The 19,223-nt window shown below is 41.2% G+C and overlaps 2 protein-coding genes and 1 pseudogene across 2 annotated transcripts in view; 2 read left to right on the top strand and 1 right to left on the bottom strand.

Annotated features, from left to right (window-relative positions):
- Window positions 1-874: 874 nt before the first annotated feature.
- On the bottom strand, window positions 875-1,705 carry LOC134185345 (uncharacterized; annotated as a pseudogene).
- A 135-nt stretch (window positions 1,706-1,840) lies between these two features.
- On the top strand, window positions 1,841-12,767 carry LOC134185344 (phosphatidylinositol phosphatase PTPRQ-like). The gene is made up of 14 exons (XM_062653127.1): window positions 1,841-1,945; window positions 2,938-3,088; window positions 7,172-7,312; window positions 7,377-7,823; window positions 7,883-8,212; window positions 8,273-8,419; window positions 9,554-9,874; window positions 9,934-10,194; window positions 10,260-10,568; window positions 10,626-10,934; window positions 11,010-11,294; window positions 11,359-11,465; window positions 12,067-12,356; window positions 12,416-12,767. The coding sequence occupies exons 1-14, from the start codon at window positions 1,841-1,843 to the stop codon at window positions 12,702-12,704; spliced, it is 3,492 nt and encodes a 1,163-aa protein (XP_062509111.1). The 3' UTR covers window positions 12,705-12,767.
- LOC134185343 (receptor-type tyrosine-protein phosphatase S-like) overlaps window positions 12,755-19,223 on the top strand; it is a 12,754-nt gene continuing 6,285 nt past the window's right edge. Inside the window, exons 1-23 of the mRNA XM_062653126.1 lie at window positions 12,755-12,782; window positions 12,844-12,961; window positions 13,034-13,461; window positions 13,530-13,639; window positions 13,712-13,796; window positions 13,865-13,947; window positions 14,011-14,145; window positions 14,199-14,324; window positions 14,385-14,533; window positions 14,589-14,724; window positions 14,815-14,964; window positions 15,023-15,122; window positions 15,185-15,288; window positions 15,347-15,481; window positions 15,545-15,664; window positions 15,725-15,876; window positions 15,935-16,070; window positions 16,225-16,295; window positions 17,363-17,373; window positions 17,921-18,226; window positions 18,290-18,562; window positions 18,635-18,931; window positions 18,976-19,223. The exon at window positions 18,976-19,223 is cut by the window's right edge and continues 100 nt beyond it. Coding sequence (XP_062509110.1) covers window positions 13,598-13,639; window positions 13,712-13,796; window positions 13,865-13,947; window positions 14,011-14,145; window positions 14,199-14,324; window positions 14,385-14,533; window positions 14,589-14,724; window positions 14,815-14,964; window positions 15,023-15,122; window positions 15,185-15,288; window positions 15,347-15,481; window positions 15,545-15,664; window positions 15,725-15,876; window positions 15,935-16,070; window positions 16,225-16,295; window positions 17,363-17,373; window positions 17,921-18,226; window positions 18,290-18,562; window positions 18,635-18,931; window positions 18,976-19,223 — 2,859 coding nt within the window. The 5' untranslated portion in view covers window positions 12,755-12,782; window positions 12,844-12,961; window positions 13,034-13,461; window positions 13,530-13,597. The remainder of the gene's footprint in view (window positions 12,783-12,843; window positions 12,962-13,033; window positions 13,462-13,529; window positions 13,640-13,711; window positions 13,797-13,864; window positions 13,948-14,010; window positions 14,146-14,198; window positions 14,325-14,384; window positions 14,534-14,588; window positions 14,725-14,814; window positions 14,965-15,022; window positions 15,123-15,184; window positions 15,289-15,346; window positions 15,482-15,544; window positions 15,665-15,724; window positions 15,877-15,934; window positions 16,071-16,224; window positions 16,296-17,362; window positions 17,374-17,920; window positions 18,227-18,289; window positions 18,563-18,634; window positions 18,932-18,975) is intronic.

Raw genomic sequence — 19,223 nt, 5'->3', positions numbered from 1 at the left:
GAAAACAAGTATGTCATCAATGTAAAGTGAAACACTCTCTAATCCCATCAGAATAGAGCTGACCAAGCGTTGGAAAATTTCTGGGGCACATGCAATGCCGAATGTCAGTCTCTTAAACCAAAACAACTCACAATGTGAGGAGAAAGTGGTCAAATTCCGGGATTCTGCTGACAATGGTAGTTGATGAAACCCCGGTTCAACATCAAGTACCGAGAAAACAGTGGATCCACTCAACATGGCCGTGATTTCATCTAACGTCGGCATCATATTTCGTTCACGAATGATTTACTTGTTTAGCTGCCGATAGTCAACGCACAAACGCAGGCTTCCGTCAGACTTCCGTACTGGTACCAAAGGGGACACCCACTGTGTTGCTTTGCGAACTGGCTCAATGACATCCCTATCCTGTAGCCGTCAGCTCCTTTGCAATGTCCTCCGAATACTGAAAGCATGACGTCTAGGATGCGCTGCTACTGGTCTGACCTCTGGGTCCAGCCTAATCTCAATAGGATCCGTCTTGACAACGGTGATGTCTGCCGTAGACAGTAGCTGTAACTGGGTAATCACATCTTGGCCAAACAGTACCTTGCCTCCAACTGGCACCACAAAGCATGTGCAGCTGCAAGATTTGTCTCCTGCTGATATTGTAACATCAGCTACACACAATGTTTCAATCTTGCTACCACCATATGCCCTAAGAGTGTTGGAGCTGGATCTTGTGTCAGAAACCAAATCCTCAGTGAGAAGGGCGCGTGTTGCTCCTGTGTCCAGTAAGCCTTGATATTTCGTGCCATTGACCATGAGTGTCACTGTAAAGACCTTAGAATCTACCGTAGGTTGGACAGTATAGGCAGTATCATAGACCACATTCAACTCATCTCCCCTCCATAGAACTGGTGTCTGTTCCTCTACGGACCGAGCTACTGGCGGTTTTTTTTTCTGCAAACAGACTGCTGAAAATGTCCTGTTCTGTGACAATACGAGCAATGTGCCTTTGCAGCTGGGCAATGCTATTTGCCTCGACTGTGTGTTCGCCCACAATACCTGCAGTTATGCCATTGCTGGATTGAGAGATTTTGTTCACCACACTGGGCATCGTTGCCAGGGGTTCGCAGCTGCTGCTGTCATGTAACGTACTGTCTGCTATAGAAGCCTCTAACGCCACTGCCTTAGTCAAAGCTGAGCATCACTTAAAGTAAGACTGGAAACTTTTAACAACTCCTTGCGAATTTCTGCTGCCCGCAACCTAACAATTAACTGATCCCTCACCTGTCCATTGACAACCGTATCTACTTTATCAGACCCGAATTCACAAAGCTCTACTAGATCGTAGACGGCCTACAAAGGCGGTGATGGACTCGTGTTTCTATTGTTTGAGCTGTCGAATCTTGTACCGTTCAGACGTCGTGTTGACTATCGGGCGAAAATGAGCGAGCACTGCATGTGCCAAAGCCCAGTACGAATCGCCGGGATTGCCATCCTCCTGGTTGGGCGGTGCCGGAACGACCAACCTTTTCACCATTCGTCTCAGGTCTAACCAAGCTAGATTCATGAATAGCCTCTTCTTCTCTTCCTGGTCAGTCACTTCACAGATAGCTAGATAGTCATTTACGTCTTCTAGCCAGAGTTCAAATTCGGCCGCCACATTCCCGCCATAGTTGGGGACAAATTCCTTGGCATGTCTTCCCACTTGTTTTGCTGCCATCGTCTTGTCTTTTTATATCCTGCCGACTACGCCAATGTAGTGGTCTCGTCAGACAGTTCTACTCCAGTGCCACATTGCGCTAGTCTCTCTTACGCATGCCCATCCCAAAAACCCCGTATCATCATTTATGTATTCATGGATTCAGTCGATCCCTACCTTGTTTACAAGAGAATTCCTTTCAAACTTTTTAGTGTTGATGTTGACCAAGTCATATCATCAACAGAAACAATTGGAATAAGAGTACATGTACAGTAGTCCCCCTCTTGGATGACCACCTCTAAGTTTCCATCAAAGTGGTCTCTCAAAAGGGGTGGTCTCTCATCAGGGGAACTGTTTTTGTTGAACTCGTTAATTAAGTTTTGTGCTACATACTGTATTTAGTTTTCTACAGTGCACTGTACAGTACATATACAAACAACAAGAACAAGAACAACAAACAACAACACTGAACCACTCCCAAACAACTCTGTCCAAATCTTCGTGGCACAACTTTCTAACCTTGCTGTACTTCGACCTCCGGTTTCCCATTGCTGTCTAATGCTCGTTTTGTTCCCCTTATTAATTAATTCCTTGAATTTGTGTCTTACTTAGGCCGATCGCGATCTTCAGCGATTAAGCGACACGAACGGCCTTCTTTTATCTTGTCCAGAACAGCTATCCTTTCATGAAGGGCTAGGATCTTGCGTTTTCGAGACGACATTCGACTACTTCCGTACGCACACGTGATACTGTGGTTGAGTGTGACGACACTCCTTTCGTTATACATACCCGGATGTATTGGTGCAGGCAATGGTAGGTGGTCGCTTAGGGCGTAGACACGCGACAGCTGTGAGCCTACTTTGGTGGTCGCTGGTCGCGTTAGAGGGGTGGTCGCTAAAGAGGGTTACGTGCAATACATCGTCGGTGTGAAGCCAAACTGGTCCTAGACTGGTCCTACCATTGCTGCTCCTACACAGTCCGCTGCGAGCACTTCTGACACCATGTAGAGTGTACTTTACCTAGAATCTGTCAATGTCGATCGTGAGTCTATTTTCTAGTACAATAGCTAGAATGAGGTCTAAAATCAGAAGGCATGCGTGCAGGCCTGTTCGCCACTACTAACTGCTTGCATTCAATCCATGAGCTAATCTAGTCGTCAAAGCGACATCTGTTCTCGAAAATTAATATTATGGATAGCTGTATACACTTTTAGAAATAAGTTATCTAGAAATTTAGATAATTTGCGTGTGTAGCTCCTGGAACTCACCAGAGGGTGGGGAGAAGGTCATCCGGGAGCTGAAATCTACACACCATCTGGGGACGAGGCAGGAATGAGAAAAGTGTTTATCTTTTTATCAACGCTCCTTCTTCTCCTCTCTCTGAACGGAGTCGGCGGCAACTCAGGTAAACTGTTAGAGACAAGCATGCCTTCAATTTACTTCCGCGAAATGTCCGCGTTCTTGAATACATCCGCCTGCCACAATACACGGACACTGCCATCTTTGGATACCTTGAAAGTTCTATATGCCTTGTACAGTGTGCCTCGAAAGTACAGTAACAAAGAGTGCAATACAAGTAGACAGTGCGATTATTACAGTCACAATAGAGGCACGACGCGTAGCCTTTATAGTTATTCATGGGCTCTGGCATGACGCGGTTGTCAGTCAGTTGTGCTGTTGGTGCTGCTGAGGTTGACGATTGACTCGTTAGTGTTGAACTAGACGGTTATTACAGCTAGGAGGTCATCTAGATATCGAAATAACCGAGTTGTTGGTATAACTTGTTGGTTTACATATGGTGCCTGCGGAAGTTGCCACTTGTAGGGTTCTGGGATTATTTTGTTAGGCAATGGATATGTACTTGTTGCTGAAATATCCTGCTATTGTTTGTTTACAAACTGTATATACTTGTGGTAGATTGCCATTGTTTGCTTTCAAGGTAATAGAGACAAACGTTACAATGTGAGTAGTAATAGTCCAGAGTATTTTTTGTTTATTTCTATTTCTATCTGACCAAAGAGCTTGTAATATTGAATGTTTAGTCTTAATTAAGATTTACATTTATCTCTAGTAAGCGTCATTTCAGTACACCTACTATTGTAATTAGTATCCTTACAATCTGAACAACAATTTCAAATGCTTTCTTTGGATTATAATTTAATATGTAAAATTCTTGAATAGATACTTGTTTGAAGTTAAAGTATAGATTATCTGTAACAAAAGTTAGTACAGTCTGTATTGTCTATAGCGTGGGTCTTTGAATGTCGAGTTTCTATTATTATATGGGGTAATTACTATAGACGATCACGAGTCGTACGACTCCTGGTCGAAAGTTGTACAACTCTTACATCGCAAGTCGACTCTTATCATACGACGTGTTGCACAATCTAGCGCAACGGGCAACGCACTTGCTTGTCACACTTTAATCTAGCGCACGCGGGCAAGGCACATGCTTGTCACACTTGTTTGCTACAGTTCGCAAGTGCTCTCTGGAATCTCATCGTTGCAGTAGAGGTTTCTTCTCGCTTGCTAGTTCTTGCTGGTTGAATCCTGTTGGTACGCTGCTCTTGTTGTCAAAATGGCCCAGAAGAGAGTCAGTCTGACTGTTGAGAAAAAGCTTGAAGTGCTTGAATATGCTGAGAAAAATCCGAAAGCCAGCCAAGGAGACATTGCTCGTCATTTCTCCATCTCCCAGTCCAAAGTGTCGACCATTCTGCGCAAGATAGATTCCTTGCTGGCACTAGCTTTCAGGGATCGAGGAGTGTAAAGAGAAACCAGTCCACACACTGCAATGTTCTGGAGAAGTGCATGGAAGCATATTACGCCGCCTGCAAGGAGAAATCCCTGAACTCCATCAGTTACGATTTGCTTATCACAAAGGGTAAAGCCATCGCTGAAGAACTGCAACGAGCTGGTCTTGCTGATGCCAAAGATGTTCCATCGAGTGACGCTGGCTGGAAGAGTTACGTTTAGCGGTTCCTGAAGAAACGGAGCATAACTTCCAAACATCATCATGGAGAGTCTGCTGATGCAGACACTGCTGCTGCGTGGAATTTCTTTGATGGTGTCTGGCCAGAGTTGTTTAGTAGTGTGAGTAACGATCCCTCTTGCATGTTCCACATGGACGAAACGGGTCTGTTTTGGAGAGCCCTTCCTTGTAGAACGCTTGCGCGGGTGAGTGAGAACGTCAAGGGCAGCAAGGTGCAGAAGGATAGGATCACGTTTGCAGTGGCAACATGCATGGATGGGACCAGGCTGCCTCTACATGGCACTGGAACCACTACGATGCCTTGTGCTGTGGCAGCTGCTCACACCACTCCAGCTAACGCTCTTGGTGGTCGCTGGACAAGCAACAACGAAGGATGGATGACAGAGGCTGTCTTCTGCGATTGGCTGCTTGAGTTCAATCGGCTGTTTTGCCGCAAAGGCAAGAAAGTTCTTTGTGTTGGTAGACAATTGTCCAGCACACAAGTGTGAAGCAATTCAAGACAGCCTTGATCATGTCGATGTTGTGTTTCTTCCTCCCAACACGACCAGCATTATTCAGCCATGTAATGCTGGCATTATTAACGCATTCAAGCTGAACTACCGCCGCCTGATGCTGAGGAAAGTTGGTGGGCTAGTTGATAATCCCACCATTGAAAAGCTGGACACCAAGGCCCTGAAGAAGAACATCAACATGCTCCACTGCCTCCAGTATGCAAAAGATGCTTGGCAGTCTGTGACAGAGACCACTGTTCAGAATTGCTGGAGGAAGGCTGGGTTCTCTGCTGAGATGCAAGCCACTGAGGACAACACTGTCTCTGAAGTTCAGTCTGAGCTTGCCGAGGACATCCAAGAGCTTTCAGAACTTGACAAGGATGCACCCGTCTACATGCAGCTATCTGAAAACGCAGAGCAAATTGTGCAGGTGATTGACGATGAGTTGACCAGCAACGAAGCTGAAGCTGAAGCTGAATCTGAGGATGATGATGACAAGGGCGGTGCCAGTCCCACTGCAGCTGTCCAACCATCCACATTGGAATTGTTCCGGGCTTTGGATGCATTGAGTTGTGGTCTGTATGTTGGAAAGATGACGATCGCCTTCACCACCATGTTGCGGAGATTGAGAACTTCCTTCTGTCTAAGAAGGCTTCGAGAGCACAGCAAACACCACTCACTCAATTCTTCTCAAATCAGTAATGTTTTACAGAAAAAATGTACATACACGTACAGTACATGTACTGTATTGCTCTTTCATTGAAAGAAGCAAGTGTGCAGAATGTGACTCCACTGTTAGTGTATTGGATACTATAGGTACTGGAAAAGGTCCTTTTGCATAGAAAAATCCACCATTATAAGCAGTATATTACAATAACAGATAATTATTGTATATAATAATAACATGTATTGAGTGGGTAATGTTTTGATTATGAATATTGAACATCCTATTCCAATATCCGATGTATTACCTTATCCGGTCACCTTATAGATGATACAGACTGCAGTGTTCTCGCCAGTACTGTTTGTATCGTCATTTTGACGGTTGGGACAAGGAAGCGACGTTTGGGGAGGGGAAAACAGCAATTATTGACAGTTGGGAACAAAATTGGACAGCCTACCACAGGTACTGTGGGATGTCTTCCTTCAAGATCCATTGTGGATTTAAAGCCATTTACTTCTAATGGTCTTGGGGCGTCCTTTCTTTGTTGTTGCAGCAGGTGTTGCAGACTGTTGTTGCAGCAGGTGCTCTACTAATTACTGTTTATCTTCAATCCCATGTTTAGTAGGTACACCTTTGCAGATCTCTTTACAGCATAACCACTCAACTGGATGTATCATTTCGCTAAATCATTATGGTTATAAAAACACAGTGATCTCTCACAAAGCACGCTTGCAGCTACAAATTCTCAGAGCTTTTGTATGGATTTTACACATGATTACGATAGACTACTAGATACGTAGTGTATTAGATAGTTATGGTCAAAAGAAGGGCAAATGGTCAGAAGGCGTAGTAGTATCCATCCATCCATCCCTATACTATTCATTAAATACTATTCATTTCTTAAGTTTGACGGCACAGTAGCCAACGTACATGCACAACTTACTCTTGTAAAGCTCAGCTCACAATCCCAGTTTTAAGTTAATTAATTAAGTCAACTTGTCATGTAATAATCTAGTGTATTACATGTCTATCTGTGTTATGTTCAATGAAATTTATTTGACAAGTCAGGAGTGGCTATTGTATTGAATGGTCTACCAATCATGCAGTAACTAATATACATGCATAAGACTCTGCGTAGTACAACTAGGGAAAGGTAAAGTAAAATATGATGTTATCACCAAATATGTCAACATTAAACATTTGTTGACGTCATTGCGTGACGTCATTATATTTGATGACGTCATATTGACGGTTGGCAAAATATCCTGGCTAGAACACTGAGACTGTACATGCATAATAGCTGTGTTTCTGTATTTCATTGACTGTCTTGTGTTGTGTTTCCAGTGGATTGCATTTGGGGTAGTTGGAATTCATGTAATGTTGAATGTGGAAATGGCACCAGAACTCGGCAGATGAGTCAACCAGCTACAATGAGTGGTCAGAAGTGTACAGGACCATCGACTGAGATCTGCATAGTCACATCTTGTATGATTACTGTTATGGTGGAAGTCATACTTGTTGCTTTATGTGCAATGTTTATGTGATGTAGGTATAGCTACCAGTCTATCTGCTTCTCTTGAAGCAACAGCGACCATCAGTTCAGAGTATGATTCTCGCTTTGTTGCTGCAAAGGCTATAGATGGCAATCCAAAAGATGTTACTGGACAGAGACTTTTTGGTACTGATTGTGCCGGTACAAAGAACTCTGATGATCCTTGGCTTCGAATTGACTTGCAAAAGGAATATTTTGTGTCACGTGTTAGAATTGTCCCTATAGGCGATAGAGGTGAAAATTTGTATGCTCATGTTGGTAACAGCTTAACAAACTATGGGAATGACAACCATGAGTGTGGAAAGGCTCCATATGACGGCCCTTCCGATATTGCAACATGGCGAGATGTTAACTGCCGTCAACCAGTTTGGGGAAGATACATTAATTTACAGAGAATAGTCAAGAATCACATTCTTCATGTATGTGAGGTGGCTTTCAACTATGGTTAGATGATGTTGTAGTGTAGGTAGGTGTTCAATGAAGAGTAAAATGTCTTGTTGTAGAGTTGGAGATTGCTATTCTAGACAATAATACGCATATTGAAGGAACAAGTGTGGCAGTTGATGAGAATCAAGCTTACTCTAATCCTATTGATTGTGGTGTCAGTCCTGATGTGACCAACTTTAATGCTCTCTTGCAATGGAAAGACAACACAGCCAATGATGTGCCATCTTCAAGTGTACAGAATGCTGGTGTATATCAGATGTATGAGAATGGTGTGCAGCGGCTCTACATCAAGTCAGCTAGTGTCTCTGACAGTGGAGTGTATACATGTCAATCTACTGCAACTACTGGCTCTATAGTGTTAAAGTCATTTACACTGAATGTCAATGGTATACATTTAGAAACAGAATTGTGTTTAGTGTTGTATAGTAAATGACTGTTGGTTCTAGTAAATTGTGTGTGGGGCCAGTGGGGAAGTTGTACATCATCATGTGGTGTTGGAACTCGTACTCGTGCAAAAGCACGTCGTCAGCAGCACAATGGAATGGACTGTGTGGGGTTGCCAACTGAGGACTGTGACAGCAACAAACCACCATGTAAGTCTGATTTGTGAAGTCTTCTAATTTTTACTACTTTGGAGAGTCAATCAGGTTCTGGAGCAGCATGTTATATTGTAAGCTTGATGTGTCAGATTATTGAGTGTCGTTCTAATGTAATGCTTGTAATATGAAGTAGCAGGAGGATGTCAATTTTGATTTCAGCACACACACATGCAAGTGCATGCACGTGAGCATGCACACACCTTTACTTAATTTCACTGCGAAACTAAAACCCTATCGCTTGTTGATTACTGAAAAGATTATTTGTTACCGAAGGCGTGCATGGAAGCGACTAGGGAGAGCAATACCGGCATAGACCAATGACCAACGATGCAGAAGTTGCAAAGATTTATGAGATAGTTGAATATTAGTGTCAATTCACTTAATGTCATAGTATTAGCTCATGTCTTCCTGTTCTTGAATTTATGGGTAGTTGGCTCCCACGGTTATGCATTAGTAGTATAAGGTGTTGAATTTAGTAGCTGTTCTAGACTCATATCTTGTGTGTAAGAGATGGATGTCAAATATACTTTGATTTTTTTCGTCATGGCTGATCACGTTCGGTAAAGATTGGCTTGCTTGTTCATTATGATTTGAAAAGGACTACATCCTCATTAGTGTAGTATGCAAATGAATCAAAGCATCTAACTATGTACAGCACACATAGCACGTCCTGATGAATGTTATCCCGATTTTACTGTCAATGTCTGTGGTATAATGTAGTGTTTCCAGGAGTCTTGAGGTAACGTGTAATTAATTCATAAAGACTGCTAGATTCTGACTTTGTTTTTGGTATTAATATTAATTGTTAAGCAACTACAGAATAATTCTCGAGTGCAAGTATGCATATTTGTATTCTGTTGCTGACAGACTTGTGGTGTTTTCATCTTTGCCCTAAGTACCACTAATATTAATGCCTTATGGAGCAGGGCTGTGACATTGATGATAGTTAAGCAAGTGTAATAGATCTGACAATCTACCTGCTACTAACTGGATAGTACTCTACCTTTCAAGTAATCTCTAGTCAAATTAGAACAGTTTAACTGGAAGTAAACGTTACATAGTTGTACAGCAGCTCAACTTGCAGTGATTGTTGTTTTTGTTTTAATTAACCTTTTGTTTTGATTTTAGGTATGCCAACAATTAATCATCAGTCACCAGTTTCTGGTGATGAGTCAGCATCTTTAGAGTTGACTTGCTCTGCGTCGCAGTATGTTGGTGTGACTAATGGTATGAAAATCAAATGGTACAGACAAGAGAGTGGATCAGAGTCAGCTATTGCTTCAAGCTCAAACATACTCATTTCAACTAATCATGATGGATCAGGCACCTTTACTGAGACACTTAAGTTTAAGTCTCTAAAACGTTCTGACGCAGGATCGATCAAATGCAGAGCACAGAATGATTATGGTTTTAGTCCTTATTCTCTAATTATAACATTGAATGTCAAATGTCAGTTTAATAACAATTTTTACAGTTATAAGTTTGTAGGGTGATGGATATTGTTTTAGATGCTCCAGAATCAGTTAAAATTGCACTGTCTCAGCCAGTAGGTGTGAAAGGACAAAATATAACACTAACTTGTACTGCTGATGGTAATCCAACTCCATCGTTTCAATGGATGCAACCACATGATTTAACATCAATGGGTCATTCATTGTCTATCTCATCTGTAAAGTTTAAACATGGTGGCACATACACATGTATTGCCACGAACAATATAGAGGCTGGTACTAAATCTAATCAGACATCAGTTGACTTGACAGTTGAAGGTGATTATAATTATTTATTCTATTTATGCACTTTGTGCTTGTTAAGCTTGATATGCTTGTTTTAGGTCCTCCACAGAAATGTAATGTAGTTTCAACCCAAAGTTATGATGGTCAGAGTATGAATGTTGCAGTTAGTTGTCCAAAAAATGGAAATTCTCCTATAACTGCATACTGGATAGAATATCGGTTGAATGGCAATGGTATGACATGGAAGTCAAGAGAGTTTGATGCTACTATTCTTCAACCCTTTGTTATTGATGGCCTTGAATCATTTGAATCATACAATTTTAGAGCAACAGCTAGGAACAAATATGGTTATGAACACGGGGAGTCATCATTTAGTAATGTTGTTACAAATACTACCGCTGAAGACTGTAAGTTTTGTTATTTTTGTTTAGTATTGTCAATAATTTGTTTTCATATTATATCAGATCCTGGTCCTCCGAGTATAGTCAGTTCATCACAAAATGCTTCTCGCTGGCTTGTTGTGTCTTGGTCACTACCTGACCAACCAAAAGGTGATCCCAAATACTATTTTGTGTACTATCAACAAGTTGGTCTTCGTCAAATGCGAGACATTACACGATTGAATGTAACTGGCACATTTGTCAATTTGACCATGCTCAGTCCATTTACTTGGTACAGTATTGAAGTGGCAGCAGTGAATGTTCGTTCTCATGATGGTAAGGTATTGGAGGGGCAAAGGAGCGTTGCAAGGAACTTCAGCACAGATGAAGATGGTATGTTTGGCAATAGGTACTTAATTAAAGTGTGTCAGTAACATGTTTTGGTTGTGTATTTATTGTGTCATATAGCTCCAGCAACTGAGCCATATGATTTAGTATTTAGTTCACATCCACCCAACTCAGTCACTGTCAGCTGGAAGAAACCCATGACGCCAAATGGAATTGTTCGATATTACATTGTCAGATACAAGCGACAGGATGGGAATGGAAATGAAACAGTTCTTAATCCTGTGAAAATGCAAAGCCAGGAAATTGAGGGTCTGTTACCGTCAATCAATTATGTTGTCAATGTTCAAGCTTTTACTGTCAAAGTTGGTCCAGCAGCATTGATAACTGTTTCAACAAATGCAAAAAGTCTGTTTTCTTTTGTGGGCAGAGAGCTTTAACTTGCTAATGCTAGTTTTTCTTGATTATTTAGCACCATCTCCTCCTCAGCATTTGAGAAAATCAGAAGTGACAGCAACATCAATTACTTTGCACTGGGATCCTCCTACAGATTCTAATGGTGTCCTCAAGTTTTACAAGGTGAGTTGTTTGTTTGTTTGTGTGTGTGTGTGTGTGTGTGTGTGTGTGTGTGCGCGCGCGCGCCAAGTGTGGTGCGATAGCTCAGTTGGTTAGAGAGTCATCTTATAATTATGGAGTGATTACATCCGGGACATTGAAGGGTTGCAGGTTCAAGTCACAGTGATGGCGAGTTATGGCATAATTTACTTGGGCAAGAAACTCACACGACTCAGGAGTATAAATGAGTACCTGGTCATTGACTGGGGTGGCAAAGGCTCCCGACTGTGACAAAGTCCATCAGCCACTGGGGTCCTAGTGAGACTTTGGGTGCCCACACCACTGTTGGCGTTGCAGTCGGTGGTCTTGCGAGTACCTGGCTATGCTCCAGGAGATTGCTTAGCACGGCCCATAGCTCCTGCGTAGTGCACAGGAACCCAGCCATCTGGTTGGGCCTAACCGTAACGAACGGCAGCTCCTTATTCACCTTTTCAATTTCCCATTTGCATTCTGTGTGTGTGTGTGTGTGTGTGTGTGTGTGTGTGTGTGTGTGTGTGTGTGTGTGTGTGCACCATGCTTGCTCTCATGTGTTCGGTTGAAAGTCCTTGTGAATTTCGATGTGTAGGTTCACAGCAGCTTTAACAATGAAAAGTCTCAAGCATCTGGCGAAATTTCTATCTCCCTAACAACATACAATTTGACAAACCTCAATCCAAATACTGAATACAGTATATCTGTGACAGTGACAAATGATGCCAACTTGAACCCACGCAGTTCAGACAGTAATGTGATCAAAGTGAAAACTCTCCAAGATGTGCCACGTAAGCCAGTCACACCTACAACTAATGATATTGCATCAACAACAACTGAAGTAGTTGGGATGCCTGCCATTGATGACTCCAATGGTCCTATAAAGTGATTATTTTTGTGTTTATCAATGGTGGTGTAAACTACATTGTTGTGAGTTGGTTTAGATATGTTGATATCATTGTGCATAAGGGTGTTGTTGGATCTTCAGCTCCTCCATCTTCTGATATACCATCTGGCACTGGGCCTTATGACAAAAGCAGTACGTGGTATGTGGCAGCTCGTTATGAATACGCTATGTATAAGGAGACAGTAGCTGGACACGAGTTTACTGTTGGAAGTGGTTCAGTAGTAACTACAGGGGACATTGAATATCAAAATGCACCATTAGAACCTGGATTGACTTACTTTGTCTTTATTCGTGCTGTTGGACATTTGAGTGATGGGGTATGTTAATGGCTGTATTGTCATGTGTGTGAATACATGGTTTTGATCATTTGTAGAAGGAAGTATCATCTGTTAGTGACTCTATAAGTATGAAATCATGTAAGTGCTATTGCCTTGGTTTGGCACAAATGTTGTTGTTGTCGTTTAGGGTTCCTAACAGATGAAGTCTCATCTGGATCATCTGCTCCAGGTGCTGCAATAGCAGGTGCTGTGATTGGCTGCATTATTGTCATTATAGTAATCATCATTGTCATCTTTGTCTTGAGGTACTGCACATTTGTATTTGTGATAACACAATGTAACTGCGTGTGCTTGTGCATGTACTGTATGTGTGTCAGAAGGCGAAGATCAAAACAAGTAGCATTTGGTGGTGTTTATGTAAATCAAGGAGTCACATTTTCAACTTTGAACAAAGATGAAAGTAACTATGCTGTTGTGACTAATGGAAATGCTCAGGCTCCAGTGATTTCTAGTGAGAGTTTATTAATTACATCATATGAAGGCACTACTGCTGTTCTTCCTTGTGATGCTTGTGGAGAACCAACACCAGTCATCAAATGGTTGTTTAATGGAAAACATGTTCCTGGAACAGATAAACGTCTTGTTGTTCTTGGGGATAAATCACTGCAGATTAGTAACGTTCAAGCATCAGATAGTGGCAAGTATAAATGTGTAGCAACAAACATAGCAGGTAGCGATGAGCAGCTTGTAAAGCTGATTGTACAAGCAACAAGGGACTCAGTTAAGACCTCTAAGGATACTTCAGGTGATTTCTATGACTTGTTGTACATGCATGATTAATGATACATTGCTTGCCTTTGTTGTGTGAGCCAGACAGTCGACAGTCTCAATCTGGAGCACATGCCATCAGTATTGACAAATTTTCAGAGTATGTTGCAGCTATGCATCAGGACAACAATGCAGGATTTACAGCTGAGTTTAAGGTGAAATTAGCATTGCACTGTATAGTCAAAACAATTGCAGTAAGTTGTAACTAACAATTTGCTTATCAATAGACTATCACAGATGTGTCTCACGATTTTCCAGCCGAAGATGCTCTTGCCAACCAGTCTCTTAATCGTTACAAGAACATTTTAACATGTAACAATATATGCATTTGTTATCATCATGCTAGTGATTGCCAATATTTGTCAAATATTGTCTTACAGATGATCAGTTTCGAGTAGTGTTGCCTACTGTTTCTGGTATGACTAACTGTGATGGAAACTACATTGCGGCTGCTTATGTTGATGTTGGCCATTTCATGGTGCATTCTAAGATGTGATGAGCAACTGATAATTGTGGTTCATTGCAGGGTTATCGAATTTCTAAGAAGTACATTGCATCTCAAGGACCACAGCAGCATACTGTTGCTGACACTTGGCGTATGATCTGGGCAGAGAACGTTCCAACGGTTGTTATGCTTACTCACTTGGTTGAAAAGGCTAAGGCAGGTGATATGACGAAGTTGTTGATTTCTTGTGTAATGGTATATTTTGACAGATTAAGTGCCATCAGTATTGGCCCCAAAAGGTTGGCGACGTAGTGAACTATTGTGGCCTTACAGTAAACTACTTGGAAACAGATTCCTTTGCAGATTATGAAATTCGAAAATTTAACATGACTGTGGTAAACCTCTAAAGTCATCAGGGTATTCAATTTCTGGTTTGTAATTCTATACTGTGGCAGGGCGAAACAACTAAAACAGTTACACAGTATCACTTTACTGCCTGGCCTGATCATGGTGTTCCTAAATTTGCAACACCTTTGCTGAGTTTCATCAGGAGACTCAACCATGAGCATCCAAACGATCGAGGCCCAATGGTGGTTCATTGCAGGTATGTTTCACGCAGTGGTATACATATAAGATGCAGCATGTTTAATGGTTCATAGTGCTGGGGTTGGACGAACTGGAACATTTATTGTTATTGACACGATGATGGAAAAACTAGAAGATAATGAGCCTATCGACATTTACAGCTGTGTTGTATCATTGAGGACAAGACGTCAAGATATGGTTCAGACTGAGGTTTGTAAATGTGTACTTGACTGCAATACATACCAGTGCTCAAACAGTGCAGTAATAATGATAATCTGTTGTGCATTGTATTGGCTTTAGGGTCAGTATTCTTTTATTCATGATGCTATTCTGGAAGCATCAGTTTGTGGGCAAACTGGAATTCTTGCTCACAATCTGCGTACTGCTATTGCCAAGTTGTCTAAGAAAGATGTCAAGTTAGGAAAGACCGGCTTTGAAAAGCAATTCAATGTGAGGACGCTTGTACAGATGCAGCTTTGAATTAGTGTTGCTAGGAAGTTGTTTTTAGCTTCTGCAAACTACTGGACCTCAGCTTGTGAAACAACTCTGTAAAGCTGGCAGTCAACGTGCTGTAGTGAAGAAGAACAGATACCAAGATATCATTCCCTGTTAGATACTGCTAGGTTTCTAATTTGTCATGTCAGGTTACAAATGTCTGTTTCTCGTGCAGTGGATGTGCAGAGAGTCATTCTTCGTTTAGAAGAGGCGGAAGAAGACAGTACATACGTTAACACTCAGCCTGGAACAGATTACATAAATGCAAGCCATTTGGATGTAAAACTGTCACATTTGTTGGTTGCATCTAGAGCAGATCATTACTGTAGTCATATAGGGTCATCGACGTCGTAATGCATTTATTATCACACAAGGACCATTGGAGAATACTGTAACAGACTTTTGGAAGATGATGTGGGAGCAGAATTCTGTTTCTGTTGTTATGTTGTCATGTCTTGAGGAAAATGGACAGGTTTTGTACATTGATGTAGCAGTGGTTGGTTGTATTTGAAGGACATTATTTACTTGTTTGCAGCAAATGTCTCATCAGTATTGGCCTTCATCTGGTAGTGCACAATATGGTCCCTACACTGTTCAGTTGGCTAGGGAACTACCACAGGGCAGTTATATCATTCGTAAAATGAATCTGAGCAAGGTTGTTATTTTTTACTAAATGTATTGGTGTCTGGTATGCTTATGTGCATCTTTTATGAAGGCATCCGAGTCAAAGATTATAACTCAATTCCAATACTTGGAGTGGCCAGAGAATGAGACTCCCAAGTCGGCAGTTCAGCTTTTTGATATGATAGATCAATTGCTGAAATGGCAGCAAGGAACAGAAAATAAATCAATAACTGTTCATTGCAAGTATGATTTTACAGTACAAAGGTGTTTCAATCGTACCACTGATATTTTATCTCGACAGCAATGGAGTCGGTCGAACTGGAACATTCTGTGGCATCTTCTCTCTTATTGAGCAGTTGAAAGCAGAGGGCATAGTTGATGTCTTCCTGAAAATCAGATCAATGCGTATACAATCTCCAAGAATTGTGCAGAGTGTGGTGAGAGCATTGTAGCTGTGTACGTGTGTGCACGCAGACGCACACATGTGTGTGTGTGTGTGTGTGTGTGTGTGTGTGTGTGTGTGTGTGTGTGTGTGTGTGCGCGCGCGCGCGCGCGTGTGCCTGTGTAATCTTTTATGATTTTCTTTTGTAGCACCAATATCAGTTTGTGTATGAGGCACTGCTTTCCTTTGTGGACTCATTTGAAACATATGCTAACTTCAAGTAATTGTAGACTTCAGAGAATCACAGTAGTTTATAATTAGCTGTCTCAATGATGTTGTTCTGAAGAATTTCTAGTTTTACTATTACTGGTGCTTATCTGTACTAAGAGTCACTTTTAGAACTTCAGTTACTAGCTTGCGTTTTTAATGATAGTGTTAGTCTGTGGGCAGTTTGTGATTGGATTCTTGGTAGTAATCCAGAACTATTAGCAGATGTAGTGTCAACTGCTGCTACAATATATTGAGCAGGTTGATCTCGAGTTTGTAAACGTATCGCAAAGTAAACTTACAACAGATCTCTAGTATGTGAAATTTCTCAACAAAAAGTGTATTCTGAAAGTCTTATAGTCGCCCTGAAGGCTATTTTCTGCAGATACTTGTGCATTAATATTGTTGCTAATGCTAATTACAAGATGTTCGCATCAGAGAATCGTTTTCAGTTTTGTTGAGGCGTTCACTCACTACTATCTAGCAGTCTTTACAGATTCTGTGATCAGATGCTGTATTTAATTTGTTCCACATATTTTTGCTTAGAACTGTTGTATATTGCTTGCAAGGTTAACCTTGGTTAGAGGATGCAACTACAGCTGGTATGAAAATGTGCAGACTAGAGATTGTCTCTAGCTAGATGCAACATGTTCAAGTTGCTCCTTAGTTAATTTTTTAATTAAACAATAAACAAGTGGAAATTACGAACTAACGAAAAATGCAATAAATTAAATTTGATTTTTGCATGTCAGTTACCCTCTTGTATTATCTTATGACCGGCATATGTTTACGCGGACGTTTTGACATCCAAGCCTTGGTATGGTAAATACTTCCGTCTGACATAAATTATTAGACCTGTTTGCCTTCGTAGTTATGTGTGTCAGCAAGAACGTGAGAGCCGTATGGAGGACCTCCCTCGTTACTGCAATGATTTTGGTTTACACGAACGCAACAGGTAACTTTTTCTTTTGCTACATGTGACAGGTAGAGCCTACGCTTGCTACTTCCTACCACACCTTTCTCTTGACGTTGACGTCGATGTGTAGAGCTGCAAACGAAGTGAGGTGTAAATATGTGTAGGAAAACGTTGAGTTAGAGTTTGTGCTACTATGCTAGTGGATGTGGTGGGATTTTGCGAGCGATTCGACAACGTGCTGCAGCCTAGCCTAGCCGCTTTATTGTGCACGGCATGCATACAACTGGAGAATTAGATCTATGGAAGTGCTTGATGATGAGATAGATATACTATTCGTGTAGAACAAATGTACCACTCTACAGGTCTTTCCCGGAAATATCCCAACAACTGTTAACAGTTGCTACCATGCAGCTGTCTCCACCCGGATGCATGTTCCTCGCCTACAACTGTTTAATATACTTGTACGTGCTCGTTAAGTTGTATGCATTCACAACTTATGATATTTATGAGCTGAAGTAAAGCTATAACAATGCCTATAGAATAGCAACTTTGTGCTACTTAATATTTAATTAATTAAATCGCACATCACACGTCCAGGATGACTGGACCAAAGCATCCAGCATTTTGTACAAGGGCTTGCTCTTTAAATTGTCTTTTATATCTTGTGACTGATATCGAAATCTTTATTCTTAATTAACTGATTACTATTTGTGGATGTGCAGGCAAGGTTGAGGCGAGTCAATATACAGTGGAGGCAACAGAATACACTAATGTTACATTGTTGTGTGTTATTGAAATACCGACAAACTTGTCCAAATCGATTGTGTTTGAGTGGGTGACAGTAGTAGATGGAAATAATAGCAAAGTAACAGCTGGTAGTCAAACCACAGAGTATTACTCTAATGGTACAATCAAAGGTGCACTTACTTTCTCGCCTGCACTTCAAGCATATTCAGGAGAATATAGATGCATCGCTGGAAATGCGAATGGTAGTACTACGTCAAGCAATATCACTTTTCGAGTGAGATGTAAGACATCATGAGAAAATGTAGTGTTTCATTTGTTATCTAATCCTTTTATTCTACTAATAGACTCTCCTCTGCTGACATCAACTCCGATGATGGCGTATTTGAAAAAGAACGAATCACATAGTTTGAACTGCTCTGCAAAAAGCTATCCTCCTGCAAAGTACACGTGGAAAAAAGTTGATGAGGACCAAACCTCTGTTATAATTGTCCAAGACCAACTAGACGGAAATTTGGTCTTGCATATTGTGGATTATGAGGATTCTGGCAATTATACCTGTATCGCACACAATAGCGTAGGTTCAGGTACTTCTAGTGTTGCACAGGTTATTGTTCAAGGTTAGAATGTATACTCGACCTAATTAATTAAACTTCAAATTTAAGGTTTGTTTATATATGTTCTTCTGTTAGGCTCTCCAGAGGATTGCAGTAGACCAAATGTGGAAAGTTGTATTCCTTTTGAAGTGAATGGAACATTGGGTGATTGTTTTGATGGTAATTCGCCCATCATATTTCATGAGGTTCGACTTCAGAGGAAGGACGTACCTCATGTTTCGTGGTCATTTTTTGTCAATGGAAGTGTGCAGACGTTTAGGTATAGATCCACTAAATTCACACCGTACGCGATATATACATTTGGCATTAACGCTGTCAATAAGTTTGGGTCTGGTCCGTTAATGATGGGAACCGTACGTATTGCTGCATCAGGTTTGTAGAGTAGTGCATTATTTGTAGATTGTAACTTCTAACAGATGGTACTGATTTAGAGCCTGGTCCTCCTCAAGACATTGATGTGGATGAAGCAAGCATAGGTGAATCGTCAGTTATAGTTCGTTGGAAACAGCCAAGCGAACCCAATGGTCAAATCAGTCGGTATATTGTATACTATTCCAGAGTGACATATGTAGAGATGCTATTTGTGAATATGGAAGAGCAAAGCGAGATCATAGATCCTCCTCGTTTGTGGCATAATCTTACAAATCTTACTCCGTTTACTAAA

Source organism: Corticium candelabrum, chromosome 10, assembly GCF_963422355.1.
Source record: "Corticium candelabrum chromosome 10, ooCorCand1.1, whole genome shotgun sequence".
Classification (NCBI taxonomy): Eukaryota; Metazoa; Porifera; class Homoscleromorpha; order Homosclerophorida; family Plakinidae; genus Corticium; species Corticium candelabrum.
This window is presented reverse-complemented; position numbering and strand designations above follow the sequence as displayed.